At 43.7% G+C, this 25194-nt stretch overlaps 1 protein-coding gene across 5 annotated transcripts in view; it reads right to left on the bottom strand.

Annotated features, from left to right (window-relative positions):
* tenm3 (teneurin transmembrane protein 3) overlaps nt 1–25194 on the bottom strand; it is a 469376-nt gene that overhangs the window by 56374 nt on the left and 387808 nt on the right. For all 5 annotated transcript variants that reach the window (XM_086210453.1, XM_086210454.1, XM_086210455.1 and 2 more), the window contains 7 exons: nt 23360–23479; nt 20990–21122; nt 20584–20712; nt 13968–14099; nt 13693–13828; nt 10533–10676; nt 411–482 (listed from right to left, as the gene is read on the bottom strand). In XM_086210453.1, the coding sequence (XP_086066579.1) occupies nt 411–482; nt 10533–10676; nt 13693–13828; nt 13968–14099; nt 20584–20712; nt 20990–21122; nt 23360–23479 (866 nt within the window). The remainder of the gene's footprint in view (nt 1–410; nt 483–10532; nt 10677–13692; nt 13829–13967; nt 14100–20583; nt 20713–20989; nt 21123–23359; nt 23480–25194) is intronic.

Here is a 25194-nt window from a genome sequence, read left to right as displayed (position 1 = left end):
TGCACTGCCTGTGTTTACAGACTGGAACCCTGCAGCTTTGTTGATGTAGAGAAGATTCACAACGCCATTAATCCATCAATGATGAGTTGCTCATGACAGAGACTTTCTCTGTCAGCAGTGTACGAGTGAGACGGTTTGTGAGCTAAACAACGAGACGTAATGTGTTTACCACTTGGCGAGTACTTGCGCTTTAATATGAAGAAGTATTCCTGAGAAATAGCTTGCCTTTCCAAACCAAAGAGGTAGTATTAACAACTTCTACAAAGCTCTCCATCAGGGAAACACATGTGTTTCCTCTGGTTCAGCTGAGATTTCCATTAGGCTCACTGGAGTGAGTCCAGTTAAGTTACAATCCATCATGCAAATGTACAGATGCATCAGACGAGTCAACAGTTTGAATGCGGTCTTACCCATGATGCTGCTGATGACAGGGGGCTGCTGGGAAACAAAAATGTTCTCCCCATTGCCTTTGTACAGGATACCTGGTGGAGAGAGGACCAGAAGAGTCAGTGAGAGGACAGGACGGCAACCCCACCTTAAAATAGCGTGGCTGTGACTGAGAGCAGGAGTGGGATTTGTCACCACAGCGGTCTTCCTGACCCTGATGTGACTCAGGTATTGTCCTTGTATTATATAATATGACAATGACAATGAGTGTCTGAGGTGTTTTTGAAAATGTGCTCCCACAAAAAAAAAAACCCAGATAGGTCAAAAATGCAAGTGGTGGAAACAGGTTCCGCCTAGTAGTGGCAGTATTTCTAGGCATACTGGGAAATATGATGGTAACGATAGCACAAGAGGAGGAAAACTGGGGCGGTGGAGGAGTGACACAAACACTGGATTTTATTGTGAATTAAAACAGCGTTTTAAAATCCCCGCCCAAAAAAAGTGCATGTGAGCAGAAGACATGAATTGTTTTCCAAACCATGGTCTTCACGCATTACAAAACCTCACTGTTTTGTAACAGGCACAGAGGAAACACCCTTGTGGGTCGTCTCAAAGGGCCGGGACAAATGACTTATATGATCATTCAGGACTGCAGGGTTGCTGCTTTAAAAAAATAAATTCCAAGGTATAACGAGAAGCCGTGAAAATATAAAACTGCTTGTTGCTTCCACTCCTCTTGCTCCCCAACACAACGCTTCCCCTGGTTTACAAGCCAGTACAAGGTTCCTACATTAAAACCTGATCACCAATAGCTGCCACCCTGCAAATCTACAAGCTCCACCCTTTCACTGTCCACTTCTTTCCATACCAGCCGAGATTTGTGTTCTCATGTCATTTTTCGGACCTCACGAGGCAGGGGAACTGGCTGGTCTGCATACTGGTGCCAATCATGTGCCTGCCCCCTCTGGGGTATTTGGGCACCAAATGACACCAGCCAGCACCGCAGTGTGTGCTGCACAGAAAGCATATGCAGACATAGTTGTGACTGCAGTTCTTCAAAACATTAATTTTACTATACAATGCTGCTGCTGTTTTGTACACGTGTTGTATGCAATATTTGTCATAAGTTCAAGGAAACAGTGTGAATGGACATCAGCATCAACAGATAAATGTTGGAGTGTCTCGTTACTTCGACTAATAAATATTTCAGGTCATTCTTGTTTTTTAGTGTTCTTGACAAAAAAGTCCTCAAGGCGTTCCTGAGATATTGAGTTCACGTGAGGAAGCAGTGACCTTTGACCACCAAAAAGTTTTTGGTTCTTCCTTACAACCCAATGGATGTGCTTGTCAAATATGAAGAAATTCCCTGAAGACTTAAAAATAATGGGACGTGTGTGTACGTATGGATGGACAACCTGAAAACATCTGGCCTACAGCTTTCACTGGGGTGGGGTGGGGGAGGGCAACCAGTGGTTACAGCTTCTGGCTTTTTCAGCTTTTTAAATGACGTGATATTAGAACATTCCAGAGCTGAGCCAGCAAGCAGACGTGGCCACCGTGATAAAATGATGTTGGTGGAAAAGGAACAGCCCACTGGCTGAGTGTACAGAGCTTCCTGTGCTTTAAACCTTAGCCAGCAGGGGGCAACTTCTGTGGCAGTGAAGAGAAGCAGGCTTCAAACTTGATTATTATTAAGTAATTTTGGTCCCACTTGGTCCCATTTAGGGTCAATCACACGATCGAGCAGTGGACGCGCTGGCCTCAGTACGGCTACATGTGACTGACTTTGTTTGGCTCTGTGTAAACGAGCAAAGCCACATATGACGAGGGGCGCCATGATCACATTCACACCTGGACGCTGTCTGACACGCTGGCAGCTCCACTTTATGAATGGGTGAATAATTCATAAAACTGCACTTCTGTGACTATTCTATTTGGAACTCCTACTTACTTACAAGGCTAAGTGCTTAAATAAAAACGATGCAAATCATTGGAGAGAGAGAGAGAGAAGAGAGAAAAAGAGAGAGAAGACTTGATCTGATTTGACAGTTTTGACTGAGAGCTTGTGACACACACCCGTGTCTGCGCACACACGCGGTATTCATTCACACGTGAGTGAACTTTTTAAAGGAGACGGAAGACAGGAGAAATACTGGAGCATGGGGTGTTACTGGAAAAAATGGGATGAAAGACCGTGTGAGGCAAAAGGTGAAGGATGAGGGTGGAGTGACTGACTTGTGATGGGGGTTAATGTCAGTGTGGGATGAGAGAATGAGCAGAGGAAAAGAGAGGGATGCACTCGTTCTTCAAAGTGAGACATCAAAGAGGCACCTCCTGCGGTGAAGTGAATTATTTAAACTTTGCTGCCATCTTGGAAGCAAGCCTAAATCTGTCTATCTATCTATCTATCTATCTATCTATCTATCTATCTATCTATCTATCTATCTATCTATCTATCTATCTATCTATCTATCTATCATCTATCTATCTATCTATCTATCTATCTATCTATCATCTATCTATCTATCTATCTATCTATCTATCTGTCTGTCTATCTATCTATCTATCTATCTATCTATCTATCTATCTATCTATCTATCTATCCATCCATCCATCCATCCATCCATCCATCCATCCATCCATCCATCCATCCATCCATCCATCCATCGATCTATCTGTCTGTCTGTCTGTCTGTCTGTCTATCTATCTATCTATCTATGTACATGGGTTCTTCTATATAATTGCCATTCTAATTGTTCCCTTTATACCAACATAATTACATTTCTGGATCTTTTTGTCAGTGTTATTCTACTTTTTTTTTTGAAACCCAGCAGGACAAATTGCTATCAGCCATCAGAACCCATATTGGACAGTCCTTTTCCCATCTGGCCATCTCTGTAGCCTCCCTTCATTGTCCCCCACTTCTCTCCCATCTTTCATCTCTCCCTCCATTAGTAGGTGTTGATTGATCAACAGAGGCCCAGCCAGCAGGGTTCCACCCATGCTGTGCAGCGTTCCACACAGACAACCTACAACTACATGCCTGAGTACAAAAACATGTGTGAGTGTGTGTGTGTGCGTGTGAGAGAGAGTGTGTTGATGAGAGTGAGAGAGACAGATAGGGAGAGCTAAGAAATGAACAAAGAGAGGAACATCGAACTCTCCTGCTGTGTTAAAAGTGAGGGCAGCACACGTTTCTCACACTTTGTGTACGCAAGTGTGTGTGTGTTTGTATGTGTGTGTGTGTGTGTGTAGATGAGAGGTTTTGCCCTTGATCTGAAAACTCTCAATCTAAAACTGTAGATTTTTACAGTCTCACCACATTCTGACCTCAAAGAACATGATCAGACTGATCATATGTTTTGTTTTGCCTTGAAGCTTCAGTGGAATCTCCAACACTCTGTACTCCTGAATGATCATTCTGGGTCCTATTTTCTCATCTTTTTGTGGCTAAATGATGAATAGGAATAAAAAAAAAATGCACTGAGCTAGAACGTTGGCATTTGCCACGTTGGTATTGCATTACGTGAACATGTCCATTCACACTGTTCCCTTGACAGCATTACATGAACATGACAGCTGAAGTACACCAGGTATGTACGCAGGCCACTCAGAAGTCATAGAGAAGAGCCTCCGTCATAATCAATGCGAGCTGCTACGCTGACTCCAGGAGCTGCCAGCACCCACGTAAGGCCCGCGGCTGCTCTCTCCTCCCCTCTACTCACAGCCATGCTCCCCTCCAGGCATATGAAATTGCAGAAACTACAAAGTCTTTAAATACTAACGTGGATCTTTTTTAATACTCCAGTGGTAAAAGAAAATTTAGAAAAGAAATGGATTCATTAATCAGACCTCTCCGCCACTGACCTCTGCTGCTGGAGAAACGAGCGTGGTGGAGGTGGCCTGTTGGGAGCTGGTGCAAAACATCAGTGTGACAAATGACCTTCAGTGCAATGTTGTTAAAGGAGGTCATTTTTGGCCAAAGGACAAATGTAGAGAAATGTATCAGGTACGAGTACTGTTACTTTTCTTTTGTTCAGTAACTAACAGGCTGTCCATCTCTAAAACTTCAATGAACTTGGCCAATGTAGTGTATGAAAACATGTTCAAGATAAGCAAAAGTAGAATTCATATCTGATTCCATGTGAGGTTTCTCATCACTGATATAACTTGATTTAGGTGGGGCCTGTATCGCTCTACCCATATATTCCTCTATGCTGATGATGGCGTGATCTTGGTTGAAACATTTTTTTGCCCATTCAGCTTGCAAAGGCCCCCCTTCACATCCAGTAATGGAGGTGCTCATATATAAATATTAATAACATCTATTCATCATAGCACCAAGACACTGACTATGATTGAACTACTAAAAAGTCTTTCACAGCTTTTCACACGCTGAATTAGAAATACTGCATTGAGGACCATAGTGAGTCATAGTGACCTTGACCTTTGACTTCCAAATTTTTTTCAGTTCGCCCTCATCCCACATCCTAGTGGATGCTTATGCTAAACTTGAGGAAGTTACCTCCAGGACTTTCTTACGTTGAACTTAAGCCAAATTTAAAGGCGTCCATGAGCTTGTTGCGGGTATCGCCTTTGTGTGAGGTGACATTGTCTTTGACCTTTGACCACTGCAAAGTTTTCAGTTCATCCTCAAGTTCCAGTGGATGTTTTATGCCAAACTTGAAGAAAATCTATCAAGGCGTTCCTGAGATATTGTGTGAACAAGAATGGAACGGATGGATGGACAACCTGAAAACAGGATGCCTTCGGCCCACAGCTGACACCAACATGGAGGCATAGCAAGACTGAGTCACCTTCAGTAGAATACTGTCACTCTGGACTAAACCAATACAGGGGAGCCAACTCAACATAAGCTGCTATGAACGGCGCTGAAACATCCTCCTCAAACATGTCCTTGTCCCTCATGTTAAAAGATGGGAAAACCTGAGCCCGAACCTGAGTCTGGAGTAATAAACTGTCTCTTTACATGTGTCGAGGATACATGCAGGAATTTCATGACAGACAGAAATCTGATTAAGTTCTTTGTACAATATATTCAGGGCTATATATAACCTCCTGATTAACATGAAAAATACTTAATAGTATTATAGTTTGTGAGAGTGGTGAGCATAGTACTTGTACTTCGAATCTGTTTTGTATGCGGGTTGTCAAATGAAGTCCGTCACAAACTCTTAATAGCCTGAATTTCATCATGACGGCGGTCTGACGTAAATGTAAAGTTAACTTAAAGTTCAGTCACTTCGACGGATCTCCTGGAAAGAAGCTATATTTTCTCATCATCTCTGGTGTAAAGCCCCAAACTTCCGACTGTAGCTGAGCTGCTTAGTGTCTGAATAACAGAGCGCAGTGCTTAACAGGGCAGCTCCATACTCCCCAGGACTCTCTCTGCACAGACACACACACACACACATAGGAATACGTTAACGATGTTGCAGGAACTGATTCTTCCCCACCAAAATCCTGGAAATGTGATGCTTCCCTTTGGAACTGACATTCCTGAGCTGAAGGTGCTGCAGTTACTGGACAAGGATTTGGAGGTGTGGCCACTGCCTTTGGCCTGGTGGCAGGTTACTGTGGCTCAACAAGTGACACCTGATGTGGATGCACCTGGTTGTGTGGGTTCAAGACACACAACAAGTTATGGGAGCTCCCTTTAGACCCCCCACCCACGCTGGACAGGCATGGAGTTTATTTTGAAATGCATGCATTATTGTGGTATTGAACCAGTGATGAGAATCATGAACATTCTGTGGCACTGTACCGCTGCCACATCCCACCATTTGTGACATCACTAGGATATATATACTCAAACACAGGCTGTGGAAACAGATGAGTAACTTGAATGGTAGTCTCTCTCTCCCTCTCTCTCTCTCACACACACACACACACACACACACACACACACACACACACACACACACACATTCGCATACATGCTCACTCTTTCCCTCTCTTTCTCATCCAGTCTTATCTGAGTTGCTCAGCAGTGCTCAGTGGTCACACAGTGTGTGTGAGTGTGTTTGTGAGAGTGTGAACAAGCCTCTGCAAAACAAACAAATCCAATGAGCCTCTTTTATTCCTTTATTCTTGTCTTCTCTCTTGTCTTTGTGTCTCATTGTCAGATGAGAAAAAGGAAAATATTCACATTTTATATGACGTCTTGAATGATAATTATGTTGCATCTTCTTCTCTCAATAAAAGAACAATTGATATCATTAAATAAATTTTCCATTTCGTCACAAGTGAAGTCACAACAATTTGTTTTCCAGCATCATATACACTTCAATAAATAATCTGAGAAGAATGAATCATTTAAAAACACAGCCAACTTCTCCCTCGAGCCAAACATGATGGCTTACAAACCCTCAAACACATCACCTCGTATGATCCATGTCTTCCTTGGAGTGGCGTATTGAGCCACATCCTTAAACACACCACGAAAACTTTGATTTGAGCTAAAAACTGAGTGGAACATTTCCAGATCTGAGTGACCCTGAATGCTCATCATGGTAGTGAATGTGTATGAGGGAAAATACAGTCTGTAGTTCAAGACACCCAACTTTGACTACTTGAGAAGCAAATTACTCAATATATATATATATATATATATATATATATATACACAGTATATATATACACAGTATATATATACACAGTATATATATACACAGTATATATATATATATATAATTTTATTATCTTGCTTTTGTATTTCCCTGGGTGCAATACACCCTTTCAATCTAAAATCATCTTCATACATGTCAAGCTCAGCACCAGAAAACACGTTTCCCCACCAGAAGACACAGGCCAGCAGCCTCCCGCTGCGTCCCTCCTACCATCACGACCATCATCTACACATAAATACATGGCTCATATCTGAATATGAGGCCTTGAATAACAGTGTCTCACCTGTCAAACAAGCAAAAACCCAAGCATGATCAGAGGAATTCCTCGCCGCCACAATGTCTCTCTGCACGATCATTAGAGTCAACACTCCCTCAACAGGCCCATTATTTCTAAATCCAATGCACTGTCCCATTGCATTATTAGCAGAGCTACAAGGAGGAGGACACAGTCGAGGGTTTGATGGACTTCTACAGTCTCTTACACACAGAGAATTTTATGTTATCTATGTCCATATTGTGAGGTTTAGTCTTAGAGGGAAAGACACTGTGACAGACTATCACAAATGGCACCTGTGCACACAAGCACACACACACCTTTTCTGACCTTAACTTTAGCTAAAAACTCATTAGACTTGTTCTTCACCCTAAAAATGTAAAGATTTATGTGAAGGGGACTTGTGATCCGCTTTGTCCCCCAAAGGGAGGGGACTTGCCACAATGTGACTGTGTAAACAAATTGATGTCCCCACAATATAAGGAATACCTGGTCTAGCAGCGCGCGCACACGCACACGCACACACACACACACACACGCACACACACACACACACACACACACACACACACACACACACACACACACACACACACACACACAGAACCGGGTGACAAGGTGTTGAAAACCCCAGAGGAGGACTGCATGGAGAGAGGGATGAATAGCAATGTGATGGATGGGGTGACAGATAGAGGACAAGAGGGAGGGAGGAGGGAGGGAGGGTGTGTAAAGTCAAAGAACCTTTAAAACTGCAAAATGCATTTGAAAACATCTCGCTATGCTAATGTGCGCTAATTCTGAGGCTGTCTGACTTAAATTGTCTCATCATGTCTCCCGCTATTTTAGGAGACGTTAATAAATCTCTGATCCATCGATAATCCATATTTCTTCATCTATGACAAAAACCTAGAATGAAACAACGGCAGGTCAGGATTGACGTCAGGAGTTGTTTGCATTCCCGGTTATCTTCATGATCTCTGAAGGTTCATTTGATCTTTTCTGTTTTCGCCCACCACACACATTTACATCACTTTACATGTGAGGTGGGCCGGTCTTTCACTGTCTTGGTTTCCAAAGGTGGTCACGACAGTGGTGGCTTCAGCCATCAGATACAAACATTTCAGGAATGCTTTGATCCAAAGCGTTGATTGAGGTTTCAAACGGTGCGGTCCAGCTTCGGCGTCGCGACGTCTGTTTTAATCGAAGTGAAGAGAAGAAAAAAAAAAACCAGTTGGGACAAGTTCCTTCTCCTCAGCCTCCCTGGGCAGAGCTTGATTTCCTCGTCTTACAGGATTTATCGTGAACTGGATGGCGTGTGTGCATGTCAGGACTTCATATTGGGCCATCCTTCCCTTTAAGAGGGAAACAGGAAGTGCATCATGCGTGACCTCAAGAGGTAGGTTGCCACATTTGATCACATGAGAAGGGAGGACAAACCACAAAGGTACGCTGCGGTCACACGGCTGCTTTGAATTTTGGACATAAAAAACCAAGAGTGTGTGGAAATTTTGGCATTGACCACCTTGCAGCAGACGCTGCTGGATCCTATCCTCTCTCCGGTTTGAGGCGTCTTCTCCACCCTCTGACGTTTGTCTTCTTGTGCTTTTGTACGAGTGGAAGAATAAAAGCATCATAATGATGCATTGAGTTAATTAACTGCGCTTTCGTCTTGTGTGTTCAGTCAGACGTCACACTGATATGGCATGTTTGCATTGTCCCTGCTCCTCTCAGGTAAGTTCAGGTTAGCGGTGCAGGAGTGGACGGAGAGACTGGATGTTCAGACAGGGCGATATAATAAGGGTCTCCAGCAACAAAAGAAACAAGGAGACATGACACGGGAGGAGGACAGGAGGGGAGACAGATGGTCTGGGATGACACTGCTGTATGTGAGGGGAAAGCAAAATTATGTGTGTGTGTGTGTGTGTTTGCGTGTGTGTGTGCATAGTCATGACTTAGACAATATCAGGGGCACACACCAGACTGAGGACCAGGTAATTGGGTACAAAATCAGATTTTTGGGTCAGTCGTTAAGGTTAAAGGCTAATTAATGTTTATCATCCCATGCTTGTGAGGGTCTGCTTACCCACCTGCTCACTACCCAAAATATGTGACGGAATGAAAGGATTCTCTCGTTCTTCATTGTTCTGCCTTTCGTTCTTCAAAATGTACAGGATTCGCTCTCCTCTTAATTTGTATGACAAAAAGTTGCCGTGCACCATCGCTGCTGACTTGATCCGAATGTAGGCCATGTTGCACACGTGTAGAAAACCAGACCAACACGGAAGGTCACATGTAGTATGAAGGTAATGGCAATGGATGTGCAATGCAATTAGTCTGTGCATTAGCAGCCTTTAGGATCAGAGCAGAAGTGGTTAGGATCAGAGCAGTAGTGGTTAAGATCAGAGTAGTAGTGGTTAGGATCAGAGCAGTAGTGGTTAGGATCAGAGGGGTAGTGGGCATGATCACAGCGGTAGTGGATAGGATCAGAGCGGCATTGGTTTGGATCAGAGCAGTAGTGGTTAAGATCACAGCAGTAGCGGTTAGGATCAGAGCACTAAGGGCTACAATCAGATCAGTAGTGGTTAGGATCAGAGCAGTAGTACAGTATTGGTGAGGGTCAGAGCAGTAGTGGTTAGGATTAGAGCAGTAACGATTAGGATCAGAGCAGTAGTGGTTAGGATCAGAGCAGTAGTGGTTAAGATCACAGCAGTTGCGGTTAGGATCAGAGCAGTAGTGGTTAAGATCACAGCAGTAACGATTAGGATCAGAGCAGTAGTGGTTAGGATCAGAGCAGGAGTGGTTAAGATCACAGCAGTAGCGGTTAGGATCAGAGCAGTAGTGGTTAAGATCACAGCAGTAAGGGCTACAATCAGATCAGTAGTGGTTAGGATCAGAGCAGTAGTACAGTATTGGTGAGGGTCAGAGCAATAGTACAGTATTGGTGAGGGTCAGAGCCAAATAAAAGTAACTTTTAATAAATATCTATGTAAATACTTGTATTTTTACATTTCAGTGGAATATGAAGCCCCCGAAAATCATACAAAGTTTTTTGCAGTATGATCCATCACACCGGAGTGAGGAGAGTATGTGTGTGTGTGTGTGTGTGCGTGTGTGTGCGCGTGTGTCTGTGTATGTTTGTGTGTGTGTGTGTGTGTGTGTGTGCGTGCGCGTGTGTCTGTGTGTGTTTGTGTGTGTAAACTGCAGTGTGTTACGGCTCCTACCATTTTGTACATCCAGAATGTGGTGTTTATCCAGGGTCCATCCTCCCATGTTGGAAGCATCCAGCTCGTAGCCTTGTAAGATGGCCGTTCTCTTTTCCCACAGGATGAGGTCCAAGCAGGATTCATATTCAAACCCCACTGACACTAGGAGACACACAGGGGGTGGGGCCAATTAGTCCCTTCCATCATGTAACTCTGTTTGTGTTCACACCAAACTAAACAAGGAGCCTTCTTTCTTCAGGCCAAAGAAAGCACACAAGTTTGAAAGCACACAAGTTTGAAAACACGGCGAACCACAGAGTTAACCTCCATCTGTCGTCTTTTATAACATCCACTGACTCCTGCTGTTGGTTCACTTAGGAAGCTCATTCTCTGCCCCAACACACACACACACACACACACACACACACACACACACACACACACACACACACACACACACACACACACACACACACACACTCTGACTGTACAGAGAAACTTCTTGTCAGGGCTGTCTGACTGTCTCTGTAAGGTACAGCACTGTAATGTCAAGGGTGGAACACCAAATCAGTGTGCACACACGCACACACACACACACGCACACACACGCACACGCACACACACGCACACACACGCAGCTCTGTGCTGCCAAGTCACTGCCACATGCTGCTTCTGCCATTTCCATCGTGTGAACTAGCAAATGTGTGTATTAAATTTAGAAGAAACAGAGTTCTTGGAGGGAAGAGAGGAGGGGGGGGAGATGAGAGAGGAGGCTGGATGGAGGGAAAGAAAGGGTTGGAAAAACGGCACAACTTTGCTTTACAGTAATGACTCACAATTGAGAGTAATTGTCAGGTAATGGAGCAGAAATTACATTATTGTTTAGCCATGCAATAATGTCATTACCAATTCTTATCAAGATAATTAAAAAATTGCCGGGAAACATATGTGAGTGCATTAGTTCACCCAGAGTCCCTGGTACTACATCGTAGGCTCCTGGGAAGGCTCAGTGAAATGCTAAAATTATTCATAGAACGTCAGACACAAGTCAGATTTGTCCATATTCATCATCCCAGCAAGCAAAACCTCACTGAAGAGAAAATCTCAGTTTTGAATTAATCCCAGCGTTGGCAAATTAAATTGTTTATTGCTTCTCTATATAGCAGTTATTGTTATTGTGTATTACTGTCATTGCAACAAAGGTAGAAGAACCATTGCGGCATCAGAAGAACCATCCATGCATTCATCGTCTTCCGCTTACTCCTACATTAAGGGTTGCGGGGGGGGGGGGGTGGAGCCTATCCCAGCGTCAACAGGTGAGAGGCGGGGTTCACCCTGGACAGGTCGCCAGTCCATCGCAGGGCCAACATAGAGAGACGAACAACCATTCACACTCACAGTCACACCTACGGTCAATTTAGAGTCTCCAATTAAACCTCGTACCCAAATGCATGTCTTTGGATGGTGGGAGGAAGCCGGAGTACCGGAGAGAACCCACACAGGAACAGGGAGAACATGGAGACTCCACACAGAAAGATCCTGCGCACAAGCCGGGACTCGAACCCAGACCCTTCTTGCTGTGAGGCCACAGTGCTGACCACTGCACCACCGTGCAGCTCCATCAGAAGAGCACTTTATCTTAAATTGTAGAGAACATTTCACTGACTGAAGGGGTTAACTGATGTCCTCCTCACATGTTCAGACAACTCAGGCAACCGTCATCACATTGACGGTGTGATGACGTGCAGCCGTCGGCACAATCACCAGGGTTTGTTAGACTTAACCTGACATCATGAGTGCGTCGCTGCACTTCCACGCCTCCTGCTGCATCCACCATCCATCTAGCTGGACCTGCTACGAACCACAGCCTGACCTGTGTGACCATTCACTCATGCCACTGTCTCAGAGGGTGAGAGGTATTTATTACAAGACACCGTGGATCTCCAGATATCTTGTTTCATTCGCACGTCTCCTTTGACATCAGGCAGAACACACAGCTGAGCTTATAATTATGTTCAGAGCAAGCATGCAAATGTGTCCATATTTAATTAGATAATATCTCAATTACATATTTAAACATTTCAGAGAACACAAAATGCTCAAATATACTTATCTTAATTCAAGTAATCAACAGGGGACGCTTCATTTAATAATTCAACTGCAGTGTCTTTTTTTGGTCTGAAAATCTATTGAATTTTACAATATAAAATATACTGTTTAGTGCTGTTTTCTAAGAGTTTCCTCATCAGATGAGCCAGAAGAAGCCACTTCAGCAGCGCTTAGACACGTCAACCCTTCCACTGTATTCTGAAATATATTCTGGATGTTTTACCAAGGGCTTTATTTAAATATAATTACCTGACTGGAACATCACACACGATTCCCTATGGAGATAATAGATCCATATAAGATCTGTTGACAGTGTTTTACATGTATTCATATATATATATATATATATATATATGGAGTAATTAAAAATAGATCTCCAAAACGTTGAACCTGGCTTCGTCTTTGTGGATTTGAACATTTATTTCATGAATGCATCTTTTATTATACTATTAAATAGGACTTTTTTTAGGAACCCCGTCACACAAATCTTAACTGTTCAAAGTGAGAAGTCAGTTGGAAAAAGTTCATTATTATAATCTATTCGATAAAGTCAGGGTTAGGGTTTGTAGTACCATCATCCGCGAACTCAAATCCCAAATTCAGAGTCTGAAGGTGTTTATCAAAAGTGCATCTTTACTGTTCAAAAATGACGTTTTCTTGTGTTTGATAAACCATATCAGACAGTCTTCACTGTTTTAGTGGTTAATAATTTGTTTTGAGTTTTAATCTTGAAGAAGATAATGTTTAAATCTGACTTGATAACTCCTAATTCTGTTCTTGTGGTGAAGTTTATAGAATTGTATGGACACACATAGTTGCAGCCCTACAAGAGACCAATGAGAGTTGCTGGAGTGACACAAACACGCTGCAGCTTCCCCCTCTATCGCCTGTGGATCTGTCTGAGTGTCACTCTCTGTGTAGAGGGCGCTCATGGACAGGCTCCATCTGGGCTTGTGTGGTGCCCACTGATCAACGACACAACCTCCGTTCCTCAAGGTGGCAACTTCTGCCTGCCTCAAGGTCGACACTGGAAATGAAACTTTAGCTTCACAATCAGCAGCAAACTCACCAACTGCCTCTGAGAGTCCGTAGACACGCTGGCCGTAGGCGTCCGTCTTGTCCCAGATGAAAGTGTAGGACAGGTAAGGTTGGGCAGGGAACCATTTCTGGAAGAGACGACCCACCACAGCCACCATCAGGTGAACCTGGAAGAACAGAGGAGAGGTCACCAGGGTCACTTACAGTCCTCGTGACAGTGAGACTGAAGCAACAGGATTCCTTTTCGTATGCAGCATCTCCAAATAACTTCATATCAAAACGGGACTACCACACCAAATGTCTCACCTTCATCAGGTTAAAAGGGATCGATGACTGTGTCATGGTGACTTTGAGGACAGGTTTGTAGCCTGCAGCTCGAGAGCTCAGGTAGATCAGGTTCAGATCACTTCCTGGTATCGAGGTTTCTTCTTGTAATACCTGCAGGTAGAGAACACATCAGCACCAGAGCCACGGCTGAAGCACGTTGGAGCCATTTAACTGGACTGCTGTCATGTCCCCGTCTACATGAACAGGGTGTGGTAGGTGGAGGGATGTGCCTGTGTCGCGGGTGTCAGTCAAACTTTCTACTGGTTCACTTTTTCCCCACTTACAAAAACAAGTTAACCGTACTGAACCAATTCAAAGACAATTCAGGAAAAACTCTGTCAGAAAGCACGAAATCTGTCCCTTTGTCCCCAAGTGCCTTGTTGTCATGGAACTTTTAACCACCAGAACGCCAGCTGCCGACTGAAGCTGAAACATGCCGCAGTAATCTGATCACCAACCTCATTAACCTGATGTGTGTGTTGGCCCATTGAAAGAATGCAGGTTCCAAGCTTTTCTGACCAGCGTGCATACATGAACGAACAAAAGTTGTAGAGTTCTTCATAATGTGTCCCGAAACAACCAGCTGCTTTCAACCATGATCAATCTCAGGTATGAGTGAGTGAGAACTTGACCCAACACTAATTAATGTAGGACATAAAACTGTCAGAGGTAGCCGTGTCCTGTAAGCTGCTGTGTGAAAATATGCTAACGCTGCTGGTAGTGGAGTCTGGCTGCTCTTGAGCCATCCTGGCACATCTCCTAACCTGCAGGGGGAAGCGTCCACCTCACCGCTGCTACATCTCTGAGGCGTGTTACAGTACATATTTGATCAAGTGCACTTGCAGGTGAAGGACAAGCTTCAGGACTGCTTTGATTTACATCTTCAACACACACATAGCAACACCCAGCACATGAACACCTCTTTGACCATGTGACACCCACGGTGACTTTGAGGTCCTCTAGTTGCAAATGCACCAATTTGTCCACCGTTCAGGTTTTGTGACGTCCCCCCTGGACTTGCAAGTCTAAGCAGCTGTATGAGTCCATGAGTGAGTGTTTTCATTGATGACAGGGTGAGGTAGTGAATGATGAACTGGAGCTCAGCTGCATTAACCAGAGGACACACAACAGGTTGCAGAGTAACTGCAGGTGTGAGGGGTGTAACAGCGGGACGGCACGGAGTTGAAGGACTGTGTGTGTGTGTGTGTGTGTGTGTGTGTGCGCGACTGTGGGTGGGGTCGGAGGATTGCTACAAGTTGGAGGCGGCACTCTTACTGAAAAAATGATCTGTATAGAACATTTCATTAAAAATATATAAATAAACACAAGATGAATGACCTCATGCATGAATTGTAGTATGCAAATATTTGATTTTAATCTTGTGCCTGTTTACAACTAAAGAAGTCATTCATCAGTACTTCTGTACTTCCCTTGTGTTCTCAGGTACGGTCAAACTGGAGTGACCACACATAAGACAACACACACAAAAGCTCACTTGCATTTTGTGCTGTGAAATATAAAAAATGAAGATGATGAACAAGCAATTTGAGTGAAATTTATTCACTCATTTAACAGATTTACACTTCTTCAGAATGATGAGGGCATCCTTGTAAAACAGATTTGGAAGCATCCTCTCCAAATCTGTTCCTCAGTAGAAAACAATTCCGTGCCGCACTCAGAATCCCATTTGGACAAAGCACAAGGCTTTCATGCTGCACATGAGGTTGGTGTGCGTGCGTGTGTGTGTGTGTGTGTGTGTGTGTGCGTGTGTGTGTGCGTGTGCGCATGCGTGTGTGTGTGTAGTTGGATTGAGCTGCTGCTTCTACAATAGGACTTTTTTTTTATTCTATATTTTAACTGTTGTTCCTTTGTATTTTCCAATCCTCACTTCACAAAGTCATATTTGCTGTTGGAAAAGGCCACACTGGCCAAAACGTGGAGGCGTCCACTCATAGGAGAATCTATCGAAACAGCGTTGAGTCCTTCTCTCTCGTCAGGTTTTTGGTTAGCAGACAACAAAGAAACTTTCTCCTTTTATATGGATTTATGGGGGGGGGGGGGGGGTCACTTTGCTAATTGATCATTGCTGAGCACATGAATCAAATTTAGGATCAAATGTATTCATCAACATCCCCAGATGGGAAAGAACAGATTTAGCTTTATGAATCCCACAGGGGATTTAAGAGAAAAATGAGAGAACAGTCATGCATGAGGCTCAATGTTCTCCACGGTCATAAGAAACAGATGTAGGACACAATAAAAACAAGGACTGAGAAAATAAATTAAATATTTTAGAACAAATTAAAGAAGAGCTAATGATGACAAAGCAGAAATTGAGGCCAAACATCCAAGAAGCTTCAAGTAAACAGTTCGAGTTTGAGGAAGAGGGATCACTAAAGATTTGAATCGATAATTTGAAATGGAAGAGCAGCATGCAGCGATCTGCTGGAAGCATCAGCTGTGAGCACTGATCCGCGGGAGCCTGGGCCAAGGCCACAAATCGATATAAAAATGATCAGGAGCACTTAAAAAACTAATAATCTGACAATTGAACCAGCTGTCAACTCTCAACAGAGAAACACTTCACTTTGACCGAATAATGCACTTCGTCTCACACATCGCTGCGTTCCAGGAAAAGGGGATCAGAACAGGGCCAAAGGGGTTCTTTTGTAAGGAGCTAAGGTTCTAGCCAGAACCATGTCTAAGATAAACATGAAGATGGGTATGAACAAGGCTATGTCCAGCTTGAACATCTGATACCTTAAATGGGCATTCCCATGAAAATCAGTAGCTCTGTGAATTGCCATTTTTCTGTTTTTTGCTGTATATCTTCTGCTCTGGAAGTCGTAGGCTCTTGCCATCAAGCCCCGCCCACCAGGGAGCGAGTATACCTGTTCCAGTAAAACCAATCATTGTTCAGTGAACTGTCGTTGAATATTGAATGGCAACATCAGACCAATAAAGGAATGGAACAGCAGAGGAATCTAGCTGTCGCCCTTTGCCACATGTTGTACATATTTCCTGTCCATGAAGGTGAAAATGCCCCTCTAAAGAAAAGTGGGAGCCGGAACCAGATAAATCCCAAAGGCTCGTGATGTGAGAGAGGAGGGAACGTGGGTGGCTGATCCTCCATGCTTACTGGATGGACTGATCAAGTACAACCTGTTGCGCAAAGTCTGCCTCCACCCACCTGGAATGCTACTACCATGCTAGCATTTCTTCCTTGTTTTTTTAAGAAATGACTGATTCTCTGCTCTGAATAAATACGACTGTAGATCCTCTCCCAGGCTAGGATCATCTGTATAACACAATGTATACACACAAGGTCAGAGGCATTCAGGTCAGTGAATAAAAGACTTGTATTAGTGTGAAGGTATTGGGTTTTACCCTCTTCCACCCACCAACATCTGGCTTTTGTCTTGAGCATAATCAGCATTCATTCCGGGCTCGAATGACTGTGTTGTAGTCACGGATATTTATCAGCTTCAGCTCTGATCAGCGATGATGGAAACATGACACCCAAGTGGACACGCGAACTCGCTCCCCTTCTCCAGCTCGGCGCCCACGTTTCCGCGCCTACTTTGAGGTAATTCAACTCAAAATGGCTGAGAAAAGGAGGAAGACCTTCACTGAAGAAGGTTTCAAAAAAGAAGGTCAACGGGCTCTCGGGAGGAGGAGAGAAAAAAAGCTCCTTTGGGAATGATCCATTTGGACTATATTGGTGTTATATTTTTCAACTGCAGTATTGCCTTTTCATTAGCCAGGCATTTAGTGTTCATTACAGATCCATTACATCCCCTTTAAGACTGCCCTTTTCACTGCCCTCCTCTCTAATGGACTCAGCTCCACCAAAAGCTTTTCATTCGCTTACTTTTGATCAGTACTGCACTCTCTCTCTCTCTCTCAAACACACACACACACACACACACACACACACACACACACACTCATTTTGCTTTTATTGCAGATAGACCTGTGCGTACACACATGCTTGTCAAATATAAAATAATTACGGAGCGAGCGTTGGTTCAGGGTTGTAAAAATATAACAACACACATGGAGTTCGGTCATCTGTTTCATTTCCTCTGTGAGCAGGTTAACACAACATGACACAGAAAAAACACACATTCGTTCCTTCTTTCACTCTCAACACACAACACGCAATGTGTATGCAATTACAACATTCCTCCATGATGAGCCTCAGTTGCCCGCTAAGAGAAACGTGCTATTAAACTTATATGCAATTAGAGGCAGGACACAGGGTGGGGCTGTGTGTTTGTGTGTGTGTGGGAATGTACCATTAGATTCCTATAAAAACATCTACCCCAGAGCCACAAAGTCCCAGCTGTGGCAACTCCATGTGTGTGTTCATGTATGTGTGTGTCTGTCCAGGAGAAAGGCTGTTAAAATGCTACATTTTTCTACATGTGCCAGAAGATTGTGGGCATCCTTTTTTTTTAAAACTTGTTTTTCCAGATACGTTCCAGAAACTTTGCTCAGTTGTGATAAAAACCAAACACAACATTCCTCTTCCTGTCTCAATTTCTCATTTCACATTAATGACTTGACTCATTTAATCTTTGTGCAAATTGCAGCTTCCTGCCAGTGGAACTCAGGAAAGTATGATCATTATCTTACAAATACGATTTCCAGTGAAATTTGAACTTTGAAGTGTTTGAGGTTTAGAGGACTTTTGTTATAATCAACAATTCATTTGCATTTTCCTCCTATTAATGCCCCGAATTTCTATTACCGCAAGTATTTTCTTAACAGGGCTCATTGCAGAAAGATGCAATTTACCGTAAATGAACCGTGTCGAAGAAGCGTGTCGACATTACGACGACGATTACGACGATCAGGTTAAACTCATCTGGTAACCTCCACTGAGGAGCTCATGCTTTCAGGGGTGTCTGTCTTTTTCATTGTCTGTCGGTGGAATTACACAAAAACACTGAGGCTGAATGTCACCAAATTTGGTGGAGTGGAGAAGACCAGGCCAAGGGAGAGTCCCTTACACTTGGGCTCAGATGACTCACAGCGCCATCTAGAGCTTTTGAGAGGTAAGCCTAACTTCATCAAAGTGACTCTGTGCTGTCTTCACTTGATGTACAGCAACATAAAGCACAATAAATGCGTTTTCTAGTGCCATCTACTCTCACATCAGGCTCGGCTGTGAGTGGGATCGGCTCGTTCAAACTGTTTTCAGTGCTTCAAAGGGTAAATGGACTTTTTCTACCACGGTGGTGCGCAGAGAACTTTCCAATATCATGTCACTCACAACCTGATGGTGGGGGCGACCGTGCGAGGTGCCGGCCTGCTCATCAGGAGCAGTCAGGGGTTCAGCGTCTTGCTTGGGGGAAGATGATTGATGGTGCTTGATACTTCAAGAGCCTGATGGATAGTATATTTTGGGGCTGCTAACAATTTGTGAGCCAAAAAATCTAATAGTTAAACAAATATATTTAAGGTTTCACTTCCTTGACTTCATGTTTGTAGCTTTTAAAGTCAAGACTTACCTAATGACCAAATATTTGAATGTGCTGCTGGTGATTAGCCATGAGGCCCCATTATTGACTTCCATTGGTTTCCATTGCTGTTTTCAGTGTGTTTTCTGATCAGTCTGATCCTGATTTTGGTCATATGTAACTTTTGGACTCATCTGGATTTCTCCCTGTCAGAGTTGTTTCTCTTCACTACTGAATTTAGTGGTTAAGGACTTCTGCACGATTGCGGCCTTCTGCTTTCTCCCTGTCAGACTGTTTGCTACACTTGTTTTTGATGAAAGCTTTTATTCCTCGTCTCCCTGGGATCCCTGTGTTCGGGTGAAGTCCCTGGTCTCCTGACGTCTGACAACGCAGATCTGATTCATCTGTGACAGGCCGATACTGACCGATAAATTCAGCTGACTGATACTGGAGCGGCACGTAACTGCACACATCTGCCTTTAACCAAATGGGTTTTACGCGGATTGAGCTTGTACATTTCAACTACAAAAACATAAATGATCAAAAAATAGCTTCTCTAGTCTGAACTTCTAAGAATGTGGAAGGTATTTGTTCTAGATTCTGCCTTCTCTTCCATTATGTCTTCTACAACGGGACGGATGTCAGGGCGCTCCTGCACCGTTCAGCATGTGAGTGCAGTTGATTTTCGGGTTACGGAGGAAACACACCGCAGACAGGAGGAGTGTGGACCCCTGCAGGCCCGGTGAAACAGGTCACTGTTTGTTCATCAAAGCTGATGAATCAAATGTATGCATGAGCCTGCATTCAAATGATTACTAAAGGCTGATCCCTGTGGCGACGCTGATAAAGTCTCCTCGGAAAACTAAGCAGGACACAGGGCAGCAGCACAGCCATGGACCAACCACGCCCGGTGTATTTCCAGAGTTAAACATCACATCGCACTGAAAGGCTCTTACACAGGCTTTAGGCTTTTTTACATTTCCATTTCATGATTTTTCAAATGTAATTAGTAATTAGAAGAGCTGAACCCACAGAGGAAGCTTGACAGAGAGGAGAGAGAACAGCAGGCTGGCCCCTGGCCCCCAGACGTCCATCTAAACCACCAAAGCCTTCTGTGTGGCTTTTCTCACCTGTGTTTCAGGTATGATGGGGCCATCCTCAGGTGAACGTCTGTAGAAGGTAGACAGAGGAGAGGCGACAATGACAGGGCTGGGTCTGATGAAGCCACTCAGGTCACAGCTGGGAATGTCATTTTCTTCCTGAAACGGCCAAACAGAATGTGTCATTTTCCTTCACTGACTCATCACTTCATCGACTGTGAAACAATGAGCTCAGGAGTCATCTTGTAGGTCAGCCAGGGAACTTGTCTGTCACACACGGTGAACATCAAGAGCCCGGCTCTCGATGTCCTCCTGCGTGCTGTCCATGGCGGTGGATTTATTACATCAGCTGTCGCTCCGTGGAAGATAAATCACTGGAACACTTCAAACTACCTGCCAGTCATCAGACCCTGAGATGAATAGAGACACAGCTCACCTTCTTCATGGCCAGCGTGTCCATCACATAGAAGACGTTCCACGGCACCCACACGGTTCTGTACTGAGTGAGGAATGGAGCACGCTCAAAACTCAAGGTTAGGGATGCTCCACCATTGGCCAGCAAATCGAACCTGCAGCAGATCCATGAATATAAATTAAGAAAACTCTTCTCTTAATTACAACCTGCTCGACTGAGTTGTCTTGGCCCTGTGGAAGCCTGTGATGAGCGAATTTGTCGTCAACAGGGTTAAAAGTGAAAACTGCCACTTGTTTATCTGTGAAATGATAACCTGCTCGTTGAAATTCTACGTGTGTCTGTGAATTTACATACATTTCCCCGTAAGTGTGTTTATTCTGCATGCATTTCATTAGAGGGCCATATGCTGTGGAATATGTTTTTTTTACGTCTTTTTTCTCTACATTCATGTGTGTGTACCAAAGTGTGTTTATTCTGCAGTGATTGATTGCATCCTTGTAAATCTAATGCATTTTAAAAGAGTCTTACACCCCTCCTACACACACCTACACACACTCCTGCCTATTCAGTTGATTTGCTTGAGATTGAAACAGCCTATATAGATGGATGATGTGGCTTTACTCTTCTCTCTGTGTACTGCAGAACTGGTAAGTGGTTGACATGTTTTTCTTGAGTGGAATATATATATATATATATATATATATATATATATATATATATATAAATATATATATATATATATATATATATAAATATATATATATATATATATATATATAAATATAATCTTCGTGTTCAGAGAGGTGTGAAATGAAACATTGACTACAATCAGAGAGGTGCTGTGATTTTTTCTGCTTTAAGCTACAGGTTCTGCTGTGTCATAAACTTACCGTCTAAGCTAAGCTTGCAATAAATATATGCTAATAATGCTAATAACATATGCTAATTTGAGGAAAAGTCAGGCTCCTCACAAATGGCATCAATTTTAAGTGACTTGAGCAGATTTCTGTTTCTTTACAGATGCATCTCAGGCCCATGAGTAACCTTTTCATTTTTATATATTTGTGTTTCCGTTTATACGCTCCAGTTGGCTGCTCCCGGACTGTGAATGTCCCACAGTCAAAGGGGGGGCAGTCGAGGTGGTGGTGGGGAGACATGATGGAGGGTAAAACTACAGCAACAGACAAGAAGACAAACTTTATGATGACTTAACTGACAGAGTTTATGTTTTTCTTTAATAGTCTTTGAATCTAAGTCCACAGCTCAGGAAGGATGCCACTTGCTTGTCGCTGATTAACTTGTGAGGTGTGTGACACTAAAGGTGACCTGAGGTCAGAGTGAGGCCAGCTGTAAGGGAACGCTCCCCCACCTGCTGTTCAGGATGTGAATACTCTGGTCAGTAAATCAGTCCTACTACTGTTCATGTATGCTGGGACAGCAAAGGCCCTCATCAAGCAGCTGTGCATGTTAATCCACTGGGTTAGACTTTTCATATGGTCTGAAATGAAACCATGCTAACACTGTCCAAACTGTCCCAGCGGTGGCCGTCCATTGCTAATTAATAATGCTCATTATTGTACAGCACTTTCTGGTGGGGACTCATTCTGTTCATTTATGACACGGAACTTAGAACACTCAACATTTATGGACTACAGAGACTTTAGGAAATACATTATAGGATTGCAGCTTTTCTTATATCCTAGTGGAGATGGATAGAAAATGTGTGTGTGCGTGTGCATGTGTGTGTGTGTGTGTGTGTGTGTGTGTGGGTGTGTGTGTGCACGCACAGGCAGCATCTGTGCAATCTGGTTCCTTTTGTACCCACAAAGAATAGAGCAACATGATAGCAGTACTCAAGGCTACAATGACAAAGAAGTACATGGAGGAAAATAACAATCAAATAAATAAATAAATGTATGAATGAATGAGTTGCAAGTATAATAAACAAATGAAGTTTTGTTATGCAGCATCGGTGCAGTGTTGCTACACCTTGTTCCTCTGGATGCTGCTGCTATTTTTATAGCACTTTGTTCTTCACCGAGAAATCTCACTCCAGAGGGACAGAGCTGAACTTTCCTGTGCAACGGGTGGGGGTCATCATTTCAAGTGGAGCTGCTTGTCTACTGTAAGTGTCAGGGGGTGTGCAGGGTCCACAGACATGTTGGGTGCTGTTTAGACTCCCCACCCAGCTCACGAGGCCATTAAACATCCTGACTACATGACGATGCTGCTCTGTGACCCTAATAGCCAATTATTTATCACATTAATTCAGTGAGCTGTTAGGGAATAACAACAACACCAGTGTGAAGAAATAAAGGCTGCGTCAGATGGAACGATAACAGGCTTGGATGCAAGGGGGCCATAAAACTAAAGAGAGAAATATATACATACATGCCATCCTTGCGTGTTACAGTGAATCCGTGTTCAGGGTAGTGCACAAATGACACGTTGACTCCAATCAGAGGGGTCCCGTCAGCTGTCAGAACCTGACCTCGGATGATTGACACCAAGCTGGAAAAAGAGAGAGAGTTGTGTTTATTAAACCTGCACATTTGCTTAGGATATGGCCTTGTTTTTCCCTGTAATGAGTCGAGAAAATTGAGCTATTAAGGATAGAAAAGACCCCCTGGTGTCCCAGTGCTTGGACAAAAGCCGTGCTGGAAAACTGGGCCACACACACACGCACGCAAGCACGCACGCACGCGCACACACACACACACACACATACGCGCGCGCGCACACACACACAAACGCTCTGGTCTTTCCTATCATCACTACTTCTCCTTGTGAGAGGAAGTGCTGAGTGCAGAGAGACTTTGCTTGAAACAACAACGGTGGTGGTATCTGCTGAGCTATGGGAGTGTGAGCGCTGGAACGGGACACAGAGCGCACATCCTCATCGCGCTCATTTGCATTTTTTTATTTTACACCACAGCTCTGTTTTCAGGAGCCAGGGAACCTGATGGGCTACGGGATTTCGCTTGATTTCTCTTCTTCCTGTTGTGATGTTTTTTCAGTATCTGTGTTTTTCTTGATTACGTAAATTACTGTTGACACCCACACTGATTGTTGCCGCCAAGACCCTCAAATCTGCGCCGTAAAGCATAAATGTAAAGAAGGACAATCCTCTGAAAGATAATAAAGATCATCATCACACTCAGAAGACCAAAACAAAATAAGGAAAATAGATGTATTTTTTCTTCAACAGCATGTTGGGTGAAGTAAAGCAAATTTGAGTTACTTCTGCTGGGAGAGATTTAAACCGATAAAGTACTAATACAACTAAAACTCCTTATTTTACTCTGGTCAGGGAGGAACTCTCACCTCACCACACACAGCATAACTTTGAAAACTGAGCAGACTGCCAGGCAGTTGGCAGCAGATATCACAAATAATCAATCAATACTTTCAATGAACACAAGTATGTTGGAGTATACATGTAGAATGTCTTCTCTGAATGTGAGCCCTTTTGGTTCCAAATGGATGTGATGGCACCATCTAATGAGCAGCTTCTCTCCAACTGTAAATAAACCCCCTACCGTTTTAATCTTCCTTCATGCTCAAATTCCAACTATCAAAATCCCATCTTCCAGAGTGGGTCCGGGAGGCGGACCCCTCTCTGCATTCAAAAGTAGATTTAAACCGTCCCCTCGCACCGAGGGCTGCTAATGGAGGAACGTTTGTTCCCTCTGAAGAAACTTGTAGATCGTTAAAATGGCATTGATGAACTCTAGAGAAGCGGGTGATTTCTGCCACAAGCGTCAGGTTAAATGTTTGTGAAACTTTGACTTGTACACATACATTCATGCCTGCGTGCTTCATTTCTGTTCATATGTTTTTGCAGTTAAGGTGCGATTGTGTCATGTCGTGTGTCATTCTTGCCAGCGCACCACAAAGCTGTGCACGCATATCTGTGCTCCTGCACGCATGCAGAAGGTGGACTCTACTGTGGTAGAGTGTACTTTATCTCCCTCGGCATGTGTGTGTGTGTGTGTGTGTGTGTGTGTGTGTGTGTGTGTGTGTGTGTGTGTGTGTGATTGTGAGTGTGTGTGTGAATGTGTGTGTGTGTGTGTGTGATTGTGAGTGTGTGTGTATGTGTGTGTGTGTGTGATTGTGAGTGTGTGTATGTGTGTGAATTGTCACCATTAGGTGCCTTCGAACACACACACACACACACACACACACACACACACACACGCTCACAATCACACACACACACACACTCA

This window comes from Aulostomus chinensis, chromosome 8 (genome assembly GCF_037954235.1).
Source record: "Aulostomus chinensis isolate RoL2024-O1b breed Wild chromosome 8, RoL_Achi_v1.0, whole genome shotgun sequence".
NCBI classification, from domain to species: domain Eukaryota; kingdom Metazoa; phylum Chordata; class Actinopteri; order Syngnathiformes; family Aulostomidae; genus Aulostomus; species Aulostomus chinensis.
This window is presented reverse-complemented; position numbering and strand designations above follow the sequence as displayed.